General features: G+C 39.6%; 1 protein-coding gene across 1 annotated transcript; it reads left to right on the plus strand.

Annotated features, from left to right (window-relative positions):
• Positions 1-1258: 1258 nt before the first annotated feature.
• CWH43 (cell wall biogenesis 43 C-terminal homolog) lies at positions 1259-24255 on the plus strand. Its single transcript, XM_072336008.1, has 17 exons — positions 1259-1376; positions 2083-2274; positions 5270-5390; positions 5508-5662; positions 5809-5819; positions 6922-7112; positions 8410-8498; positions 9842-10096; positions 13705-13830; positions 15066-15145; positions 15836-15941; positions 16969-17104; positions 18434-18583; positions 20703-20847; positions 21384-21445; positions 22488-22643; positions 24099-24255. Exons 1-17 carry the CDS (start codon positions 1334-1336, stop codon positions 24187-24189), a joined length of 2109 nt encoding a protein of 702 aa, XP_072192109.1. The 5' UTR covers positions 1259-1333; the 3' UTR covers positions 24190-24255.

Below are 24255 nucleotides of genomic sequence, written 5' to 3' on the forward strand. Positions count from 1 at the left end.
CTTGAATGGAAGTCACACAAGCACGTCAGGTTTGTGATCCCAGACATACCTAATTTAATTGGAACTCCACCTCTAAACCACAAGGCAAGATACAATAATTACTGAAGCATTGCAAAATTGTTCCAGGTATTTATTGTCTGGACTTGGCCTGTGAGCACCAGCCTGTCACTGCACAGCTACAAAAGCAGCTGTTCTGGTTTACTCTGGCCAAGGAGCTCATCTTGCATGTTCCCTTTGCATCGTGCCTTGGCAAGATGGAATGCTGTCACCACTTGCATAATGCTACACCAACTATAAGTGAGCTTTACTCAGATGAGGAAAACAAAGGATGCATTTAGTCATATGGACCTTGAAGAAAAGAGGGGGCCATTAAGACTTATGCAGATTGCAGGTGCAGGTTGCTCATAGAGGTGTATGCTCTGTCCCTGGGGGCACTTGGGATCAGGCTGGATGGGGCTCTGAGCACCTGATGGAGCTGTAGGTGTGCCTGTTTGTTGCAGGGGAGTTGGGTTGGATGGCTTTTAAGGGTCCCTCCCATCTCTGAGTCTCACTCTTCCTTGCCCAGGGAGGTTGGCCATCAGAATACTGGTGTTGGGGCTTCTCAAGTTTGCTCCTGTGGACTGGGATTTTCACAGGAAAGGCAAAGCAAATGCATCTCATAAAGTTAATATAGGCTGGGGCAGTAGTAAGTAGAAGATACAGCTGGCAGTTTCCAAGGGTAATGTACGATTAATAGAACTTAAGAAGATAATGCAAAAGTGCTTCTTAGTTCATAGCTACAAACTCAAATTTTATGTTAAAAAATATGTGTGTATATAGCATTTGTTATAAAATCCCTCTACCAGAAACTGTTAACACTGACCATGGCTGGGCTCCTAGGACTCCTAAAAATTAACAAGAGCAGTGGCTTAAGCCTCAACCCAGAAATCGCAGCAGGAGAAATACTTATTTTAGTGATCACTGCAGGCAGAATTGCTTATTAGGAGCCCTTAGCCGGCTATAAGCCATAGATCGCTAATTAAGATGGCACAGTGCCGTCCTGCCTTAGTGGTCCGTGCTCTTCCTCCCCAGACACGGCACTAGAGGGAAACCGCTCTCGGCGAGCAGCAGCTTCTCACGGGGCAGCGGCTCCCGCAGCCGGGGCGCTGATCCCAGCGGGGCTGTGACCGGACACCGGTGCGGCCCGCGGCCTCCCGGTGCAGGGCACGGCCGGGCGCTCCGCCAGGTGGCGCTGCGGCGCCCGCTCGGAGGCAGCCGCGTGCCGGGCGAGGCGGGGCAGCAATCGGAGCTGGGCTGCCGGCCGAAAGGGGCGAAGCCTGCGGGCAGCGCGGCGATGGATCCCCTTTGGAGGGCCGTTCTCTCGGAGAGCATCCTCGGTAGGTGGCGGCGGGGCCGGAGGGCGGTTAACGACTCCTCGGAGCTGGGCAGGACGGCGCTGTCACGGGAGCAGCCGTGCCCCAAAAGAAAAGGGGCGGCGATCGCACCGGGGCCGCTCGAGTCCTCGCCCCGAGGTCCGCGTGCTGTACGCAGCCTGGCGGCCGCCGCACCGTCTTCCGTACGACCACGGCACTTCTGCTGTCTGCATGCCCGGCGTCTCTCGGGTCAGCGCGGCCGCTCGTGCGTGCTGGCGGCTCGCTGTTTGCACGGCTGTTGCGGAGCCCGTCCGGAGTGGCAGCGCTGAGTGATCCCCAGAGCTCTGCACCTGCGGCTGCCAGCGGGCTCGGATGGCAGCGGGTTACTTATAGCGGTGTTTGCTCCCTCTGCGGGCTGACCCTTCCCTGGGATGGGCGATCCTCGCTCGTGTTCACAGCAGCGGCTGCCGCCGTCACACAGGAGAGGAGCTGTTTTCTTATCGTCCTATTTCCTGGGAAGATCAGTTCGTTTAACTGGAAATGGCAAATACTTCTGTAAAGAAATGCTTACTTTAAAGGTAACAGCAGCCTTCTGTTACCTGAAATACTTTCCAAACGATTTAGTGTTCTGCACATAGAGGTGTAAAATCGTACGTATTTGGTCAACCATAGGAAGCCATACTTTGTATAACAGGTATTTCTTTTTCCCTTTTTTCTTTTTCTTTTTTAGGCTACATTTCTTGGTCCCTCTACCATGCCCTGCCACCAATGATCTATTACTTCCCTCTGCAGACACTGGCACTTACTGGCTTAGAAGTTTTTGCAGTTGCTTTCTTGTCTCCGATATTCCTGATAATTGGTCCTTGTTGGAGGCTGGCTAACAATAAGTACATCCTTGCCCTTCTGAGACTGACTGTGGTTGGTGAGTACGCACTGCTGTGAGCTACAACCCCACCCTGTCGTTATCAAAGCATCAGAATAGACACTGTGGATTTCCTCAAGACTCCGAGGACTGTGGAATGATGCAGGAATAAGTTCTTGCTCTCTCACTCTCATGCATTGTTTTTCTCTTGATCTCTCGGGTGCACTCAGAGGAACACTGTTTGCATCCCTTGTGGTAGTTTTTAGATGAGTACTGCACAGTTCAAAACAATCTCACTTCACCCTTTACTTTTAGAAGCTTTTAAATTGGTACAAATGCCCAATAGGGAAAAGGATTTCGGTATTGCACAGAGATCAGTAAAGCAGGTTTGTCTCTAACAACAGATAGATCTGGGGATATTATTAACGTGATCTGCCACAAATTAAGCGTTCTTTTTCATAGGTCTACTTTTGAATTTCTGGGATATATGCCTTCTCTCTTCATTAAGTGCATCCGTATGAATGCATTGCATTGCTGGGGTTATAGGCTCACCCTGGGTGAGAAATGACTCACACGTTCTGTCAGTTACACAAGAAAAGGGTTTGTCCATAAACTCAGACTAGAATTTCTCACTACCCATCCCACACGTCCCGCCCCAACCCAAGATGTGCCGCGTTCCCTTTCATTCTTCAGTGAACCAGTGCAAGTCTTAGCTCTTGTTGATCTTCTGCTGGTTATTACTGATGAGTTTGCAGCACCTGTCTGAAGTCAGAGATGAAGGTATCCATCCTGCATAGAGGGAGAGTGCTGCAGATAGGTGGTTTCCTGTCTCCTGCTTGCAGTTCCTGGCTCCTTATTTATCAGTTTAGGATGATAACCAGAGAATCACTTTCCTTATGATTCTCCTTTCTTATTGATAGAAAACAGAAGAGGACAATCTTATTTACTCTGTCTGCATTGCTTTTTTATTTAACACTCCTTGTTTCTTACCTCTAGAACTGAACACAGCCTATTGGTGTCATGACTTCAAGTGAAGTGGAGTCCTTTTATCTTTCTGCTCTTTCTGTCCCATCCATTCTAATACTTCTTTTTAATAAGCTTTTCAGTGAGTGGAGTGTTGCACTTTACCTTTCTGCAGCATTCCTCGGTGCACTGCTCTATATGAGATTTGTTTTTGAAGACTAGAAATGAGCAAGCATTTCAAATTGCACTCCGTGTTCCTCCTGGTATCCCAGTAATACACAATTTGCTGTGTTTATTGAAGATGAGTCGTTTGGATCATCTTGTTGCATTTACTTGCTTTGCCAGAAGAGGTGGGAATTGCTTAAGTGTGTGTAATTCTTGTTCTGCCAAATAAAAAGAGCAGTGGTGGGCTTGTTGTGCTGTGTAAAGTCTGTTGGTTTAACCTTGTTTACTCGCCACAATCTCCTGAAGGTATTAACTATGAACAAAAAGTAACACCTTTAGTAATAAGCTGAGGAAAGGATGTGTTAATGAAGGTGATCATAGGAGGACTCCAGAGCATGAGGAGGCTGATGCTGTATCTTCAGCCCTGAACATTTCTGTATGCAGGTAAAGCCTCCCCTTCATTCCTGCCTAGCTTTTCCTTATGTCCAATCTAAACCTCTTCTGGTACAACTTGTGGTCATTTCCTCAGGTCCTGTTTGTTGCCTGGGAGAAGAGGCCGAGCCCCTCTTCATCACAGCCTCCCTTCAGGAAGTTGTAGAGAGCAATAATTTCTGTCCTACCGTACCGTGCTCCTTTCTCTCCCATCCCTCAACTCATTTTGCCTTCTTTCCATCTTCATGCCTAGACTCTTCTTGGTTCTTTCTCTTTTGATCTTTATTTACTATCTCAGAAAGATCCCATGCGCACTGCAACCTATTCCACTGGAAACAGCCAGCCTTTAATTTCACAGTAAAAAATCTGGGAAGTTTTTCATGCTTAGCTAAACCCAGAATATTTAGAACTTTTAAAGACTTGTTTCTAATCAGAAAGACCTTCCCTTCTCCTCCATTATTGATCACTTACTTTGTTTTTTTATCCTCCTGGGAAGCTTCATTTTCTCTGGAGCTTTTGTTCTGATTTCAGTGTCCTTTCACACTACTTTGTGTTCTCATTAAAAAAACACCAACAAACAACCTTTCTGGTAGTGCCCTTGTGAGCCTTTGTCTTCAGACAACACATGTAGTAGATTTACATGTTAGGTTAGATATTTACAGTATGGGTATATTTGCTCAGCAGCTGAAGGTGTGTCTAATGTAAACAGGCAAATCCACTCTAGCTCTAACCTGGCTAGCACAAATGATGTAAGATTTGAAGAAGTAGAATTGCAGAATTCAGCACGATGGAGCAAGAAATATGTGTGCACTGCATGTGCAGCCTGTGCTCAAGTCCATGCACAAATGCCATTCACTACATTAGCTGATTTCATTTAGCCATCTTTGCTCTTAGCTTTGTGTCTTTTGCTGTAAGCAAAATGATCAAATAGGCAGCTGGAGGATTCCTAGAGTGCAGTGCCAGAATCAGCAGCTCCATTTCTACCCTTCCTTGCTTAATCTCTATTCAACTTTGACTCATAGTAACGTATCAAAGGGCTGCCAGCAAGCAATGCTTCTTCTCCCCCTGTTTGTCACTACTCCTGGGTCACAATTTGCCACACAGCCTGAAGTTACATGAAAGTGTGTGTCCATCCCATAATCACTTGAGCAGTAAACCTGCTATTTAAAACCACTAGTAAAAATGAGGTTTCCGTGCCTTGAGGAATGGAAGACACATGCAGCGTTTCTTTCAGTAAGTGGGGGGAGTTACATGTTTCAGTAACAAGATGGAGTCATGTTGGTGACTCTGGAGGAAGATGCTGGGCCAAAGCAGGTCTTGTTTGCACCCAGTAAGACCAATTGCCTTCTACTCCTTGTGCAATGCAGTGCACAAAAAAAAGGATGGACATCAAGTTGTATGATTTTGATTCATGCAAGTGCACGGTTCTGGAATGTCTGTATGCTTAGATACTTCTGTACGTGACACCTCTGTACATGTGTGTGTTTGTTTGTAGGGAGCTTAGCTTCATACCAGGCTCCAAATGCTTCCATTAGACTGTTCATCTTGGCTGCTGGTGTTTCGTCCTCATTGCTGGCTCAAACAGTAACATTGTGGTCAGGAAGCAATTTGCAAAGGTATTTTTCTATACTGATGGGATTATAAAAGACATCTCTCTATCTTAAAATATGTATTTAAGGTTGTTTCCCTTCCCCCTTTCAAATGTGTCAGTGATCTAAAACTGATTCTTGCAGGTTCATCAGGATATGGGGCTTCATTCTAGGCAAGATGATGCTCCTTGTTCTTCGAATCTGGTATACATCACTGAACCCAGTATGGAGCTCACAAGCAGCCAATACCGTCATGCTGACAATTGGTTTAGTGGCAGCAGCGGAGCGAATTTATTCAGGTGAGCACATGATAGCAAAGAAAGCAGTTATGAAGATGTCCTAAGGTATACCTGCCTATGTATGGCTATTTTTTAAGTAGTCCGATGCACAAGTATTACAGATTTTACAAACCATGGGGTACTTTCATTTCCCCCCCTAAAAGAAGATGGAATCTGTGTTACAAACCATGCAAGCATGTAGTAAGTTGGAAATGCCGACTAATTGCAGCATCAATAATGCAGCAGTAAAATAAAGAAATTACCCACTAAAACCAGAATGGATTATCCTTTCCCCAGCAGAAAACATCTGTGGCGCTGTTGTTATTTTTCTAATTCAATCTGCTGTTTCAGTTTTTTCCATCATTACGTGTATTTTGACAGAGAAGGGAGATGATGTAAAGCTAAGGAACAGCTGGTGTGGCAAAGTAGGCAAAAAAAAAAGAGTTAGAAATACAGGCAAATTGTCCTGGTCAAAATTCATCCAAGTTGCTGGAGCATCTGGGTGAAGTGTATGGCAGTCAGTGCTGGCAAATGGTAATCGTGCTTTAAAAGTGTGAAGGGAGTATCGCCAAGGAGGACAGTGAGGCTGGCTTGGTTAGCGAGGGCAGCTCATGTTAAATCCTCAGAAGTTCCTTCTCAGTATAACCTGAATGAATTAATTGAAAGATAAAACCTTGTCTGTGTGTAAGTGGGTATAAGTTGGCACTTGGTGTGTTTCTGTTTTCTGACTCAAGCTAAGCCTTGACTTTCATAATAATATAGAAAGGGAATCTACTGCAGGAAATGAGGAAGGGAGTCCCTTCTTCCTACATGACAAAGCGGTATGTCAATTCAATTAAAGGCACTCCTTTCTCCTTAAATGAGTGTGGAAAAAGGAGAAGAGAAGGAAGGGAGTTTTTCTTTGGAAGTGTCAGGTTGTGTTCTTATCAGAGTTTAGAGTTTCAGAGAACAGAATCCTCTGAACAAATTCCAGTAACTTTTCTGCTGATTTTCAAAGCCAATTTAATGTTTTACATTCCAATAAGATGAAGAATAATCATATGGACAGGTTGCGTTTTTGTACATTTAAGACCAATAGCTTTTCCCAATAAGATACATGAGTTGTATTAGGGATTATTTGTCCCATCAGTTTTCATGAACAATCAGATAAATCGGCTTTTGTGGCTGTTTAATTTGTTCTGGTAATTTTGTCATCTTGGCTGTTTCTTAATAACCTTTTTATGTTGCTGTTTGACACTTTGCTCAGTTATGTTTTCATTCTTACTCTAGTTGAAGACGAGAGGAAGCAAGGAGCAAACACTGCTCGTAACACAGCTAAGGAGACTGTCTCGCAGCCTCATTGGCTTTTGTCAGGAATTGCTTTTGGCAGCCTCATGTTCCTCACCGTTTGGATATTTGGGGAGGTCTCACTAATTTCTAGATGGGCAGTAAGTGGACATCCACATACAGGTCCAGATCCTAATCCATATGGGTAAGTACCTGTGACTGCTTGGTTGGTTGGTTGGTTTTTAATTATTTGAACAAAACAGTAATCAAAAACCATCGTCATGGTGGAAATTGAAACATTTCTTCAACTTCAATTGTTTCAGCCAAAAAGAAGGGACCAGACATGTTACATTACTTAGTGCGTTATTGGAAGGAGCTTGGTTGCTAGAAAGAGGCTGATGGTATCCATGTTGTGTAGTATAAACTTCTCACAGAGAGCTTAAGAATTGGGGTGAAGTAGTATTGACCTGTTTTCTTGTGTCCCCAAACATTGCGTCTATACAAGTAATTTTTTTCTGTTCAAGAATGATTTTTACATCCACAATAATAACACCTGATCAGCCAGAATGCAAAATTCCTTTATAATTAGGACTGAAGTTGAAGTGCTTCTGAATGAGATGCATCTGTAATAGGCAGTAAGTGAATCTAGCAGTTGATTTCATCAATAAGGTAATAGGAAATTGTATACCTCGGAGACTGCTTGCTTTTTCCCCTCCTTTGCTATTTAGCATCTATGTACAATATTAAAGGATGTGCTTCTTCAGAAATTTTAGGTGTTAAGAATTTAATCTTATGCTGTCAACTGCTCACCTGAATTCCAAAATCTAGAAACAGAGCAGATTAGTTATTCTGATAGTCAATTATGTGTAGCTGTAGGTGAGTTAGTTAATAGTGTAGAATTAGCACTTAGAGGAGTTACTCAAGATTGTTAGCAGTTTTAGATGCTACACAGTCCCTGTATTGTATGATTTCATTGAATCATACAATATCCTGAGTGGGAAGGGACCTGCCGGGATCACCGAGCCCAGCTCCTGGCTCCACATGGGACTACCCAAAATCCAAACCCTATGTCTGAGAGCGTTGTTCAAATGCTGCTTGAACTCTTATAGGCTTGGTGCTGTGACCACAGCCCTGGGGAGCCTCTCTGAAGTGACCAGTATGCTGTTTTCAGGATGGCTTCCTTCCTCTCACTCTCTTTGATTTCTCCTTTTGTTTTGTACCCAGTGTATCAGTGACAGGCTTGTCCTGCTGAACGCAGTTTGTTTTATACACTGTGTTGAACAACTCTTATTTTCAACTGGTTGGTTCCCCTTTTTGGTAAAGGGGAATAAATACATCAGTGTGTGAAACAAAGATACTTTAAGATGAGCACTGTTTAAAATAAAAGGATTAAGAAATATTAGCAACCATCCTTGCTTCTATGTCTAAAAGTTTATTTCGGAGTGCCAGATGTTTCTAAAATAAAGTAATGTATGATTTCTGTTTTCTTTTTTTCTTACTAGTGGTACAGTTCTGTTGGGTCTGGCTCATGGGCTGATGCTTTCATTTTGGAGTTGGTCCTCTGTTGCCAGATTTGCCTGGTTTCTAATAGGTAGGAGCAAGTCTGGAGCAGGGTTATTATTTTTATTACCTTTAGGTATGCCCTTGGATTCTACATCCCATATCAGAAATGTTAATGTTAATCAGAGCTTCTTTATCACTAGCTGTGGCATGTGGTGTCTGAACAGTTGACTAAGGGTTACAGGCCAAATCTCCAGGTAATTGCAGAGCGGCACTGTTCTCTTCAGAATCCCCTGTTGAAGTTCTGATCTCATGAGCAGCATCTCAGTTCTCACCATCTGCATGGTGCAAGGCTACAGGTTTTTACAGCGTTATAGGGCTGAGGTGACACAAGCCCTTGGATTCTGCAGAAGGTGCAATAACTTGTAATGTGATGGGCAGCTCACCTAAAGGCAAGGTTATAGCTTGCTTCCTTAGTTGCCAAGATTTCCTGGCAGTAAAATAATAAGAACACAGAAACAGTTCTTCTGAAGCAATGCACTTGTGAATCAGTCTGTGTAGACTGGGGCTGTTGGGAAAAGGGATCTGAGTGCTGGATCTGGACATCCATTTTCAGAGAGAGATTATAGATCTGCCATAAAAGCCTTGGAGTAAGCCATAAAGGAGATCAAAATTGTTCTGTCATTTTCTCATAGAGAGGTGTTTTCTCCTTACTTGATCAGCATGGATAGATGGCAACTTGGGACCTCGAAATATGGAAACCATATTTCTTTTTTCTTATTCATCTTCATTTTGGGAGCATTTAAGAGCCAGCGCTTTCAAGTTACTCTTCACAACTTTGAAGATGGGAAATTTAATGCGAACTGAGTTTCTTCTAGAACTACTTCAGATGCCAAAATAAAAGAACAAACATCAGGGCAGTCTCAGGAAAGGCACAAGAATTTGCAACACTTAAACTGTCATTTGTCCTAATTTAGCTCTTGGTGCAGGTGTTAGTTTTGAGAAACATATGTGTGTTCAGACTGTAATGTATGAGATTTGATTTTTTGAGGTAAGCACATCAGAGCTGGTAAATAACTTATAACAAATAGACCTATAAATACCTTAAAAACTGCATAATCTGTTGTTATGTATTAACTGCATAATAACTGTTGTGCTGGAAGAGCCTTATGTAAGAAAGGCAGCTCAGATTTGGCTCTTGATGATGTCTCTCCGCAGTCTTTTTGTTGCACTCTCTCAGATCAATAAGAAACCTGTAAGAGAATGAGATGTTGGGAAAACTGAGATGTCCTTCTAGTGATGCAGTTCTAATGACTGCAAAGCACAGTTATATTTCCCAGATTTTGTTTTTTCCTTCCTAATAAGAATGTTCTAAAGAAGAGGGCAGATAACGTAGCTGACTGTGACTGACTTGTTTTTTCTGTCCATTCACAGGTATAGCATCTTCAGCTGGTCTCCTTTACTTACAGACCTGGAGTGCTGCTGTTGCAGGCAATATTCTTGCCGTCTTCACAATGTGCGTGTGGCCTCAGCTGGCTGGACGCTTTGTTGGCTGTCTGCATCCTGGAAAAGCCATGAGTACAGCCATGTTCACCTATGTTCTTGAGTTATTCTTCTGTGTATGGTGTACAGCTTATAAATTCGTACCTGGAGGAGTTTATGCTAGAGAAAGCTCCCATCTTCTTTTAGGTACATGATTGACTGTGAACAAATAATAATATGCCTGCTTCAGCCTCAACCAGATATTTAAAATATATCTAATGTATAGGTTTGTGGGTTTTTTTCCCAAATGCTCTGTGAAACGTAGGGAAAAAAAAATCTACTTATTTCTTTACTGTCAGATATAGTTTAAAATGTGGGAAGAAAACGCAATGTAGTTGAGAGAAAACAAAAAAGTGAAAAAATAGATGTGATAAATAAGTACACAAGAAAGAAAGCTGTTAATCAGTCACCCCAAAAATATGGTTGCAGTCCAATCCAGGGCATGACTGATTCGGTGTGCTAACTACCTTTGGTAGCACTTTGTTACCTCAGGTAACAATGTGCTTGCTGGAAACTTAGGAAGCTATTATAGCTTAGGAAGGCTATTAAGTCTTTCTGTGACTGTAACATAATTCAGCACATCATTTAGTTCTGCTCTGAGGACCAAAGCGCAGCATCCTGCTCGTCTAGCTAGTCTGCACTTGAGACCTGAGCTTTATTTCCACATAACTGTACCTTACGCTTTGAGGACATAGCAGCATGTTTGGAGGAATGTTGGTAAGCCTGCAGTGTCAGAAATATGCGGACAAACAGAAGAGGGGTGGGAGAAGGAAAGAAATTGTCAGATATTTGCCAATGAGGAAGAATTGAAGTGAGCAAATATAAAGGGATCAGCAAAATGATCCCTTGATTAAGGTGGGGAGGTGGAAATGAAACCAACCCTTTCTAGTTTTGTATCTGAACTAATTCTCTTAGTGTGTGTTTCAGTAGTATATTTCACTAATAACACTTAAGGAGTGCTAAACATTAACTTTGGCTAAGCGCGTGGCACATATGAAAATGTGACACATTATCCCATGTTGTCTTTCAAAAGGATTAATGAATGCCATGCTTGACTTGTTGCTTCAGTGGTTTCGAATTTCAGAAATACCTTTCAACCACTTTCTTCCAGTCCAGTTTCTTTGTTTGTAGTACTTCACATATTTCAGCAGTCACTCAGGATTTTGGTTTGTTATATTATGGGGAGGGTTCCATTACGTTTACTGTGGTTTGCGTTGTTCTGTAAGCAATCCAAAGGACCTCTAGAAACTGTTATCTCAGTTCATTTAGTTGTATTTTTTGGGGTTATAGGAAGAAAGCATGTGGTAGAGAAGTATTAAATGCTTTTTTGAGTAATGGTTTGAGAAAAGAAAAGCTATTATATAAAATCCCTTTCTATCACTTCCTTGGAAGTACTCTTGTGATTGATTCACCTGGCAAGATCATTGAATAGAAACACAGAAATGCTCTTAACTTCCTCTCTGGCAAAAAGAAACTTGTGAACTTTACCTGTGTCAGCTGATGGCACTACATGAGCTTATTCAATGTGAGAATGCAATTTTCGGCTTTCTGACACCATTCCATTGCTTATCAAAGACATACAAATGATATTATGAGGCTATGTATTTATTGCCGTGCTTCCTTTACATCCTGGCTTTCTGGCAAACTGCTTTTTTTTTTATTCTGGTTTCTTTCAGGTGCAAGCGCTATTTCTTGCTTTCTCCTCCTGTCCAATATCCTGCCTTTATCTTGCCGCATTTTGGGTAGGGAACAGCACTGGGAAAAGTGACAATGAAAGTAAGATCATTACATTCAAAACTGTGCTACTTCGCTGTGATGTAATGTAATGCTAGAGGGTCAAATCTCTGGTTGCCCATCAACTTTAATGGCTTTGAAGTGCGCTCCCTCTGAGATAGGTTTTGTATGTACCCATTTGCATTACACTACACCCATCTTCCTTGTTTGCCAACTTTTATACCTAACGTAGCATGCAGGACCTATAAGAAAATTATGAGTAACAGTTATTTTGTCTTCGGCTATAACTGTGAAATAAAACATGAATTCTGCAGTTAATTAACTACAACACAAAGGTATTGAAGACATGTGCTTCCACCATCAGAACTCTTACCCTGTTCATTGTGCTCCCACATTTTCTTTATAGATAATGGGATGCTTCAGCTCCTAAGGGATGAGATAAGAGCTTGTAATTTTAATCTGCTCTCCCTATCCAAAGGAAAACACATTGCAGCAGTTAGATGCTACTTCTCATCCTGCTGCAGTCTGCTCACAGTGGTTCTGAACCAACTGTTGAGCAATTGCTCGTGGAGTTCCTGTATAGAAACATGGTAATTGTATCTTGGTGACAAAGCAGTTCATTTGCAGAATTAAAATACATCTAAAATAAACAGTGTAATTTTTCATCAAGCTACTATGTTAAGAATCTGTAATATGTGAATGTAATTTGATTTCCTTTGTCCAGATTAGTTCTTGTAAGCTTTGGCAGCACCGAGCTGCTGTGCGAGCTGTAGCAGTTAGTGGGAGCCTGGAAGTATTTAGCATACAGAATCCAATCTATACAGACCTCTTTGACCCTGCATCAAAACTGCAGTGCTACAGAGATCAGTCTTTGCTTAAGCGTGCTGGTAGGATGTGCTTGGGAGCTGTGGAAGTAGAGGTTAGGATACACAGAAGCGGAGAGGTTTGTTGAAATTGCTTTGCTCCAGATCAAAGGTTTAAGAATCTTTGTTTTATGTTGTTCTCCCTGCTGATGCACGAACAGAGGAAAGGAAAACATGGCTTTAAACAAATATTTCATTGACGAATAGAACATTCTACAGTGGCACCTGACAGTACCAGTTGAGTTAAAATATCTTTGTGTTTCCATAGTGAATAATGAGACAGGCTCTGAAGCTTATAGTTTGCACCCAGTGCAGTCTAATGCTGGGGACCAAAATGTTCTGTGGTGATGCTGTGATCTTGGTGGGTTGCAAGGGAAGAATGAGAACAGTTCTGAGCTGCATCAGTGTCAGCAGCCCTTTGATCTCCTCCTGAAAAACCCCCAAATGATCTGTATTTTGGAGCTCACTGTAGTGAAGACAGAGTTCATGATATGAAAGGGGCTTTGGCTAGGTATTTTTGTTAGCTGTAAGTCTGTTCTTAGTCATCAGCAGGCTTAATAGGCTTTGCAGCATTCTGTCTGTCTCTCAAGTCCCATTTGTTCACCCCTCTGATTCACATGTATTAAAACTTAGCTGCAACTTATCTGGAAAATTACCAGACAACAAATGTTATAGTTTTAAGCTTTGTGTTCTTTGTGTTGTTATTTTTTAGTGGAATGGGTATTCAGTGGAGTTTCAAATAGTCTTTTGGCTTTGAATTCTCACTGCAGTATTACTGTTTTGAAATAATTATTTTGAAATATTGATCAATGCTGTGCTTAATGTCACAGACTGATTTTAGGAGGAGCAATGCTTGTGTCATCACTGTAAACTAAAATTATTACTGCTTTACAGTATGCCTACAAGACCTTGCAGGCATAGGTAAGGCAACGACTCTGACAATGATAAGTAGGATATTCTCCTTTAATTAATCCCATGTTGCTGCATTACTGCATTTGCTATGGCATTTATCTGTTTGTGCTCCGAATGAATTGTCTTTGCTGTTGGATTTGTAAGTTTGAATGTCACACAGCAGCTGGAAGTTTATGAATGATGCATACACGAGCAACGCTTAATAAGTTAGAGCTCTACAAAAAAGCTAATAACCTGTTTTTACAGGGTTTATTGTGTTATGCATTGGGCTAGACTTTCTAATAGGATCCAAGAAAGACCTGAACTCCATCTTTGAAGTGAAAAGCAACCAAAAGCCATTTTTTAAAAAGACTACAGAATACATTAAACTACGTAAGTATGATTTTATTTTGTCACTTCCATGACTAATGTGTTATCTGAGGACAAAGCATAAAGCAGTGCAGTGTTTTGCTCAGAAGTTTCAGAAGTGTTTTTTGGTGCTAGTTTAGAGCCAGGCCTGTAGTTGGTATTGCCAGTATTGCCCAGCTCCAGTTCTGATGAAGATATATACTAACCCAGGAGCTGACTTGATCATGGTGGTGAGAGAGGCTGTACTACCTCTTGGAATATATTAAATGGTGACCAAAAAAACACCAAATAGGGGACAAAAGAAAATGTAAACACATATTTGGCATCATTTGTGGTTTCATTTTGGCAGATGAAGACACCTCTCTGTATCTGATTACATGTAATTATTTTTCTGCAAGTTTCTGGAAAAACTTTAGGTAAGATTTGCACAAATTTTATTGTGGAAGATGATGTCAGAAGAAAGAATGTGCTCTTGACATTAGTAGATATTAAGCAGCTTCATACACTTTAAGATGCAAAGATGCTTACAGGGTCAGATGAGAGATAATACAAGTCTGAGCATTATGAGGAAGAACTTACAATTGAGTACTGAAACTGGTGTAGATCGTGGATGTCACTGTATAAATGAAATAACCACAGAGGGATTTGATCATCAAATTACAATGTGCCAAACCCTGACAGCTTGTAAGTGTCTGTTGCAGTCATATGGGAGGTTATGTGAGCTCTGAATTTGCATTCAGTGAAAATGCAGTACTTCTCCAAGCGTCTGTCAATGCATGCACTTAAACAAGGACTGCTCTGGAAGTCAGGCAGGGATCACATCTTTTTGACATCTGGAGTCTTGAGAAGTAAACTAAATTTTCTTCCACGCATTATGTGAATACAAAATAAAAACTGCATGCTACAAATGCATATCTAGAACATGGAAAGGAAGTTTAAATGATGTTCTTACTTATGCATTGCAATGTATTCTTCAATAAGTATATTTTTTACATAAATGTTACAAGGAGTGTTGATATGCATGTCTGCTCAGCCTGTTCTGTTTTGGAGAATAGGGGTGTATCCATATACATACAGATATTCTTAAATACACAACTTTGAAATGGTGTTATCCCTGGCCAATGTGGAAATATAAATAGATTAATTCCCCACTGTGTGTGTAGCAGACCTTAGAATGGCAGTATACCCCAATTCTGTTTAACTCCAGCAGCATTAATTCCTGCTTTAAAAACAGCTTTTCTGTGTTTCTCTGTTTCAAGTATTGTGGCTGTTTGTTGGTGTTGGTTTGCTAGGACTGGGTTTGCGTTATAGAACCTATGAGAAGAAGTTGGGCCGAGGGGTGAGTAGCATGTGTATGAAAAAGGTGACATTCAAATATACAGTGAAATGTGCCTCTGATAACCCAGGTTTGTTTGTAAATACTGAAGTCATCACATCAGTACATAGATTTATATATGACTTAACTGATTACTCTTATAAATTGAAACTTCTGATGCAAGCAGTTGCAATTACGACTTAAACTTGTTTCTGGATAACATCCTGACATAGCCATTTGAAACTTGCTCTTGACGTGTTTCCCTGGTTGGTGAATTTTATCCTAGAGGGAACACTGATGGTAAATGTGGGTAAAGATGCAAGAAATATGAGAACTGAGTAGAAAGAATCTGTATATGTGCATATACAGTTGGCTTTCTTTTTAGAACTCGTTGAGAGGTGTGGTACAAAAAATAGGTAGTTCCGCTTAGAAAGATAAAAAATATTCTTTGTCTTTTACATGTTCATCTATTTACTATTACTGTTGCAAATTCATTTGAACTACAGTGACTTCTTGCCTCCAGATAATATGGCAGATTCTTCTAAAAATACCCAAAGACTTTTGTAATTCTGACAGCTTTTTTAGGAAAATATATTGGTTAAATTATCTCCACTGGGTGTCTTTTACAGCACTGTGCACCAGAAGTTGTTGAATGCAAACGTATAGTATGTAGGAGTCAAACTGAATGTGCCTTCTTTCTATCTTACTTTTCAGGTTCCAAAAAGAGATTTCTCTGCTATGATCTGGCCTTTTAGATTTGCATATGACAATGAAGGCTGGTCCAATTTGGAAGGATCCGCTGCTTTACTTAATCAGACAGGTAACTTTTTTCCCCACTTAATTTATATTTGAGAGGCTTCATACAAAGAAAGAGAGAGAAGCAGGAACATCTGCTAACTAAGTCTCTTCTTGCTTTAACACAATATCTATTGTCTTCCTCTGGAATTTGTGAGCTGCTCCAGTACAACCACTTCAGTTAAAAATCTATTTGCAGAGGTAGTCATTTTTCCTTAGATATAAAAGGGGTTTTTGGTTGGAGGAAACAGTCTGTGATCATCAATATCATTTATTTTATTTTATATTGCTGAGAAGTCTCTTATCTATAGAAAAAGCTTTTGCATAAATGAAATAATAAATAACCTTCCTTTGAGCATGGGCAGTTTTTTCCTAGCTGTTACTTCCCTTAGGAACCAGGTAACTCTTCCTGCTTCTTGTAGCCAAAACTGTAGAAGGACCTGTTATGTGACAAAATTACTCCTCAGTATCCAAATATAGCAGGCCCATGGTGCCCTAGAAAGGGGAGGTTTCTGTGGGAACTGGGGATGGGAACCCTTCTGTCACTATGCTTGTTAGTGGATGCAAATTGCTGTAGGCTAATGAATTATTTGGGCAGCAGCAGTCTACTACCTCTTGTATGAGACCCTTTGGAGAGGAATTGGGTTTGGTAGGTGAGGTAAGTGCAGATGTACTGCGTAGCAAGCACATGTCGGTTAAGTTGAAGGCAGTAGACTTGATGCTGTGCTATTAATCTGTGTACACAGTCAATGCCTTATGCTTTTGAAATGCATCATATTATGTATGTGCAGCCCAAATATACAGCACAGTCTAATGTGAGTCAGCCTACGTGGCTGGGAGGAGCTATGGCATCCAGGTAGGAGTGTGTCTCCACTAGAGTCTTTGTAGCCTGTGGTGACCAAAAGTTTGGGCATCAGTTTGTTACCAACATAGGACTGGCCCTGATGGACTTGTGTCCACCCACGTGTAATCAAAAGTAAAATAACTGATTCTGTAATCACATAAATCATGTTTACAGATCACAGTTACTAATTCTTTCTTTCCAATTTTAGGTGCAGATTTCATCACTGTTCTGGAAAGTGATGCCTCTAAACCATTCATTGGGAACAACGATCCAACAATGTGGCTAGGAGAAAGGCTAGGGTTTTACACAGATTTTGGTCCAAGTACAAGAGATCACACCTGGGGGTGAGTCATCTTTACATGCACAGGGAAAGTAAATAGGTGAAAATACTCCAGTAAAACACAGACAAAGAATAACTGGAATAATTATCACAACAATCCCTTGCTGGATCTTGACTTCCAGAGCATGTGCTGAGTCACTAGAATTACAGTGCAATGCAGATGAAGTTTTCTCTGTGTTAACAGCAACCCATTCTTGATGCCTGTGCCTGCAGGCTACTTCAGTATTGGTGATGCAGAGAATGGCATCCTGCCCCTTAATATACATATTTGAAGTATGACATTCCAAATAATAAATTGGATCGGACTTTCTCATTGACTCTGAGAACTTTAGATTTCAGACTTAAAAATGTGATAGTAGTTGGATGTAACTGTAATTAGAAACGTTGAGTTAATTAAAGGTCACATAGTGGGTTGTGTCGCGTAGTGGGAAATGAGCGTGTGTCTATTTGATCAGAACTTTTTGGGGCCTATTTTTATGTTAATATTTGACCAGTTACCAGTTGGATGTCTTTGAACATCTTTGCTATCTGAAATATTGTGTCTTATGATGTGTGCTTTTATGTTAGTTTTTGTTTCAATGAGACTTAAGATCTGTATGGCAGATGGAACTTCTAGTGTTATTTAAATGTTCTCCTATGTGCAAGGAGTTCAGAAACTTTTTCTCTCAAAGCTCGTACCTTTGGATGATGCAAAATGGGACAGACAGGTAACTGAAATTTTCTTCATCGCCTATTTTGGAAAACCTGATGCAAAATGGCTTCAAGGTTGATTCTAAACAGAGGCTGAAAGAATGAGAAATCTCCTGCTTTAAAGATGTATTACCAACTGCTTCTACTTTTATCAAAATGCTTTTAAGTTACTGGTATTATAAAACTCTTTTGTTTTGCCTGGAATTGTAAATTCTGGAGGGCTCCAGTGTAAGAATTAATCTATCTATGATAGAGGTACACCTATCTGAAGACCAATTGTAGATGGATGTATGTCCTTGGGTTGTTGGCAGTCTGGGCTTGAATACGTGTTCCTCCGAGCTACCAAAGCAACATTCCTTTCTATTCACAGTCCATCTGTAAAGATGTCTGAGCTTATCAATATATTTTTTCTTCTTCTTTCTGTATGAACTATTCATACACCTTTGTCACCATTTTATTTAGTATTGGTTATGAATTTAGTAATACGTTTTTAGACTTGTACTTAAGTAATGTTTTGGAGAAAAACATCTAAGTTCAGAAATATCCACTAGAAATGGTGACTTCTGGTCACATTTATCCGCTTTGTTCAGATTAGTGATGCTTGCAAACTAGAAAATTTAACTATTTTCATCTTTTCATGTAGGATTATGGCACTGTCAAGGTATCCAATTGTAAGATCTACCCATCACCTTCTCCCTTCTCCAGAGGGAGAGATTGCACCTGCCATCTCCATGACTGTCAACTTCACAGGGAGACTGGTGGATTTTGTTGTTGCTCACTTTGGAAATGAAGAGTGTGTATTCTATTTATTTCTTGTTGTGCATATTCTGCAAAGTTAAATGTAATTGTTGTTAATGAAATTTGGGGGCTTCTTTAATACTCTTTAAAATCTTCTGCTGTGATATTGGAAATACTGAGACATAGCTACTAGTTAAACATTTTGAAGCATTTTTCTTTAAAGGACAAATGTTGCATGCAAAAGTTGGCTAAGCCTAATACCCAAGCCAGTAGATATACGACAGAAATACTGTTCTGCAAACAAGGTAATAGGGCTACAAATACATCTCAGCGCAGGAGAGCATCCTTCTGACTTTCTGCATGTGGTATAGATCTATTATATTCCACAATGAGCGCAGATAGTTACAGACGGATAGCATTAATGGACATGAGATGTTTATTAAAATAATAAGTAACAGTTCTCTAAGAAAGAACAGTTGTCAAAGCAGCAAAAAAAAATCCACTGCATATCTTCCTGTATGAAACCTGATCTTAGGGTTCTGAAATAAAGAATTATGTGTGGTTATATGTGATGAAGAAGACTAGGGTGTATCTTTCAGTTCTTTAAAGCGATGTCTGAGTTATTGAATGTGATGAATATGAATGAGGGATATTTTAGTGATGCTCCATGCAGTTCTATTTTCGATTTGTGGCAATATCTAAGATTTATTTGTTATTTTTTTCATATTGTTTTAATATTTGAAAACACAGATTTATGAATTAGATACAGACTATTCGACACAAAAAAAGCCTCTCAGAAAGCAGTAGGAACTCCCACTGTTCCTTTCTCCATTGTAGAAGCTGTGCTGCAAGCGTGTTTACAGGTTTCCCTTTTACAAAGCATATATGTCAGAAACTGCTCCTGATCTGAAGTCTGAAAAGAAATCCCATTCTGTGTCTCACACAGATGATTGTCTCTCTGAGGAAGTGTGAAAGTAGAAGAAAATAGCTCTGTATTCCTTCCCCATGGAGACCTGAGATGAAGATGAAGAGGAATAATAGGGGGAGACACATGGGGAACAAGTACAAACTAGATTGTGTTTTGAGATTAGTGAATTTTATAATTAAAGCAGTTGTGCCTGCCTTTTTTTTTTTTTTTTTTTTTTTTTTTTTTTTTTTTTTTTTAATCTATTATTACTGATTAGGATGGCATAAACTAAGAGACTGGACAACTACTTCTATAATGTCATCCTTTAAAAGAACCCATCTTCTTGAAAGGTGTATTTCTTGAAGGAGCTGTTGAGTGAGCTGGCAACTTTTCATATATCTAGGTCAGGCTTCTATTTAAATAGTCCTCTCTGTCTGCTCCTTCTCCCTAATGCATTTGCTCCAGTCAGAATTACTGCTATTCAGAAAGCACAGCAGCATTTCAATCCTTATCTTATTTTGCGATTACAAATTCCAAAATCACGTTCTAAAATCAATTTTATGTAGCCCAGTCTACCAACTGTTTAAAGTGATTAATATGAAGAATCAGTGAAGCACCTTGGATATTATGACAAGGACAAGGGCTGCTTTCCAAGGCAGTATTTGCTGGGCTATACTTACACTATTACTTTTGGTCATGTTGGAACTATTGTGTAAATCCGTTAAAAAGGTGGAAAATACTTGGCAAATGTTGTAAATGCTCATGGGATGACATAGGTCTTAAATTACATTTCGTAAACCATGTGACTCAGACTTTAAGACTACTTCTTGCTATGATTTGTCCATCATAAAAGTAAAAGGTTTTGTTGGCATGTGAAGTCCCTATTATGCACCAGACTGTCTGTGGTAGCGCAATTAAATTTCAAGTGCAGGCAGAGACAAAGCCTCAGATAACCAGAAGCAATTACGCTCACATCGCCTTGTAATGAGATAGGTATTAAAACCAAAACTTCTGGTGTAGAAATTTGTTGCTCAAATAGCGATTGGGAAGAGAACCCTGATTACATCTACCGCTACCATCTGGCTTTTATTCAACATAGTGGCCATTTTGAATCGGCACGCTTTCTATACACTTTCATAGCCTCTCATACTGAGGAATAAAAAAAGAAAGCATCAGCCTCATTTCTGTTTTACTATGATATAGCAGAAAGAAACTGAGCTAAAATATATATTAATATGTATATTAAATTACTTTCTACTTCTTTCAGAGAGGACTTGGACAGAAAGCTTCAGGCCATAGCTGTTTCGAAGTTGTTGAAGACAAGCTCTAAGCAAGTTGTATTTCTAGGATATATCACTTCAGCTCCTGGATCCAGAGATTATACTGAATTAATAGAAAATGGGAATGTCCAGGTAATGTAAAACCAGTGCTTTCTTTAACAGTTAGAGTTAATATACATTTGAAACATTAAATTCAAGATTGTAAATGAGTAACTTAGAAATAGACATACAAAGATATATGTATGTTGTCAGGGTCTTCAGCTACTTAATGAAATGTACAGAGAAGATGGAGTAAAAACAAGAAGCAGTGTACATTAGTTGCCGCAAGGGAAATGCCAATAGTTAGTTGCAATGAGGGTTTTCAAGACTGAGAAGAAGGGTGTTTGTGAAACCTCCATCCCTGCAGATGGAGAGCTCCATAGGCCCCTTCCAATGTTAAGTTATATGATTATTTTGTTTTAAATTTGAGGTTTGCATTTTGTTTGTCAAAACGTCTGATTTGTCAGATGCTGTGGGTTTTTTCCCTTTCTACCTTGCTGTTGTGTTTAGGTAAAAGATTTTTCTGCAGCAGGTTTTTGCACAGGTTGCATTGGTTCTGTTACTGATTTGAAGCCTAGCTGTAAAGAAAGCTTGCCTTGTTTGATTTTTTTCTTTTCTCTTGCTCATAGGATATTGACAGTACCGATCGTGACAGGTGGTGTAGCTATATTATGTATCGTGGAGTAATAAGGTACGTTAAAGAAAGGGTATGTTAAATTCAACTTATGACAATACATTTTACAGTTTTCTGTAGCTAATTGTGTGAGATTTTTACATTCTATAACAGATGTATATGAGCAGTTAAGTATGTCATGAAGTAATGCGAAACATCAAACTTGAGAAGAATTGGTGTATTTCTAAATAGAAGTAGCAAAGGCAATGTTAAGAGTTTCATCCTTCTATGTCAAGAACCATCAGATCTAATCTGTTTTGTTAATGTAAGAATACTCTTTTTCCAGGATTCAAGCTCTGGCTTTGCAGCTTCATTCTAAAATGTGAAGGCTAAGCCCTAATTTATATGTGACACAGAAGATACAAATTATAAACTATGATTGTAGGGTATGTTCAAATAAAATGCTGATCTCATCCAGCCAAGCTTTACGCTGGATTTAGTGGAAATTTTGACTGCAAAGCCCATGTTCAAGTACTTTGCCAGGGATGTAAGCACTTCGTATTTTGTAATACCAAATTTCTTGTAAATCATCCTCTTGCTGATGTTTATATCAGAATGAAATCCCGGTTATTCCAAAATAACTGCAAATTCTGCAATGGTAAGAAGAGCATACCCAATCAAATGGATACCTCTCATAAATAACTGTACTGAGTAAAAATACAACGCCATTTGCAATCTCATTTTTCTAGTTACTCTTGCCACTGATACTTGAGTTCCTTTCTTGAATTTCAGAATCTCTTTGGTGACATTGGTGAGCTTATACCCATATGCATATCCTAAAACTGTAACTTTAAGCCCAAATGAAGTTTCAAGATTTAGGATTTATTTTTTCTTGTCAAGCACAAGTTCATTTCTCAGTTTTTCTGCTTGCGATGTTGAGTGATGATGCTCATGTTCACAGTGCACTGCAAGGTCTTTGAAGGTGACAGTCAGAGAAATGAAAAGTTTTATTGGTATGTTAAAAAAATAACTCCTGGGAGAAAAAAAGAGACATCAATTAAGAGTGTGATGAAGCTGCCTTTGGTTACTTCTTCAAGCTAACTCTGCTTGTATCTGATAGGTTGGGCTATGCCCGCATATCTCACGCTGGTTTAAGTGACTCAGAAGTCCAAATGGCCAAATTTAGAATCCCAGATGACTTAGATAACTATGTTGACAACGACAGAATTGTCATTGATCCCAGCCAAGTTCCTGAGGACATCCATTTCAATCCCAGGTCAGTATATCTCATAAAACATTAAGGAGATGATACACGCGATGTCTAGGAACAAGCTAGTTCTTAAGGTGGTCAGTACCAAATCAAACAGAAGGTAAGGAGGCAATAAATTCTGAATTCTAATTCAACTTTTTTTACTGACTTGGCATGTGCCTTGGGAAAATCAGTCTGCCGTGTTGCACCATAAATTGAAGGTAATGGTTATTTCACCCAGATGATTAACCTCTGAGATTATTTGATAGGGATATTTGCCAAGTGATGTGGTAATTCATTTAATAGACAACAAATCTCTCATGTTTCTCAGCAGTCTGAGGATCAGGATCTTAATACACAATTATATAGAACACAAAATAAGATATCTGTGTTAAATGCACTCTCTATAAGTATTTTAAAATACTTTATGTAACCTGGGCAAATGTCAAGGAGGATATCTGATGCAGTTCGTTACATGTGGCAGGAGACAAAAAGGACAAGACTTTAACATGAGGAATTATTTCTTGATTGCTGTTTCTTTTTTTCTTTTTCCTCTGGCATTGCATGACCAAGAGAAATATGGAGGAGGGTGTTTATTTTAGATTATCTGTGGAGAATCATGAGGTTTGAGAAAAGTCTTGGACGGAGGAACAATTTCCAGCAATGCCAAACTTACCAAGTTAACTTATTTCTAATTTTCACAGTACAGAATACATATGGAGACACGCTTTTTATATACAGCTACAGTTAAAGTTACTTTTTTGTTTACCTCTCAATCACTGGCTTCCTGTCTGAGCAGAGATTTGCCTAAATGAAACTTGCCCAAACATAGAATTACAATTTCAGACTTTTCAAATGGATTTGAGCTGAGTTTTTTTGTCATGTTCCTTTATACCTTTTCCTATTAACTGTAATTCTTTTGAAGTGCAATGCCACTATTTCTGTTATTTAGCATCTCTATTTTGTGTAAGTATTATATTTTACTTTTGCAAATCCATCAACCTTGTAGGCAATAATCAAAATCTTGGAACTTAAACAGAGCATGAAAAGGTTTCAACATAATTTTATATCTGCAATATTAACAGTAGATATTAACATATCTGCAGTATTAACAGTAGAGCTCGGTGTTTGTATACGGTGGAGGGTGAAATACTATCCCAACTGAAGTCAGTGGAAAAAACTTAGAGCGTAGGATTTTACTGGATAGAAGTATCTCACACCATGGTCAGTTGGAGTTCCATTTATAGAGTGCCCATGGCATTAATCCAATCAGTGTAATTAAATGTCTCCATCCTCAAGGACCTCTAAGTAGGTAGCTGACTTAGGTAATGATTTATATGTAAGATGGATAGAAGCCTGTTTCTAAAGTAAACTGTCTAGAACATTAAGAAGAAATATTAACTATGCTATTGAAGTGTATGATTTAATTGCATAGGTTCAATTTTGTTGTAATGTTTTTGCCTTATGGAATATTTTTCTTAGGTTTGGATCTTATAAAGATGGACATAATTATGATGAGAGTATTCACCACTTTCATATGAGCACCCCTAAATATTTTAAACAAACAAATTAGAATAAGAAAATAATGTATCGTGGGGACCAGCAAGAAAGGTTTGTTGTTTGAAACTGAACTGGCAGC

The sequence above is a fragment of the Excalfactoria chinensis genome, chromosome 4, assembly GCF_039878825.1.
Source record: "Excalfactoria chinensis isolate bCotChi1 chromosome 4, bCotChi1.hap2, whole genome shotgun sequence".
Classification (NCBI taxonomy): Eukaryota; Metazoa; Chordata; class Aves; order Galliformes; family Phasianidae; genus Excalfactoria; species Excalfactoria chinensis.

Excerpts from the sequence above, each read along its gene's own strand:
- CWH43 (XM_072336008.1), top strand. The coding sequence starts at position 1,334 with ATGGATCCCCTTTGGAGGGCCGTTCTCTCGGAGAGCATCCTCG. Across the intron at positions 20,848-21,383 it reads TAGAAAATGGGAATGTCCAG|GATATTGACAGTACCGATCG; the intron begins GTAATGTAAAAC and ends TCTTGCTCATAG. Across the intron at positions 22,644-24,098 it reads GACATCCATTTCAATCCCAG|GTTTGGATCTTATAAAGATG; the intron begins GTCAGTATATCT and ends TATTTTTCTTAG.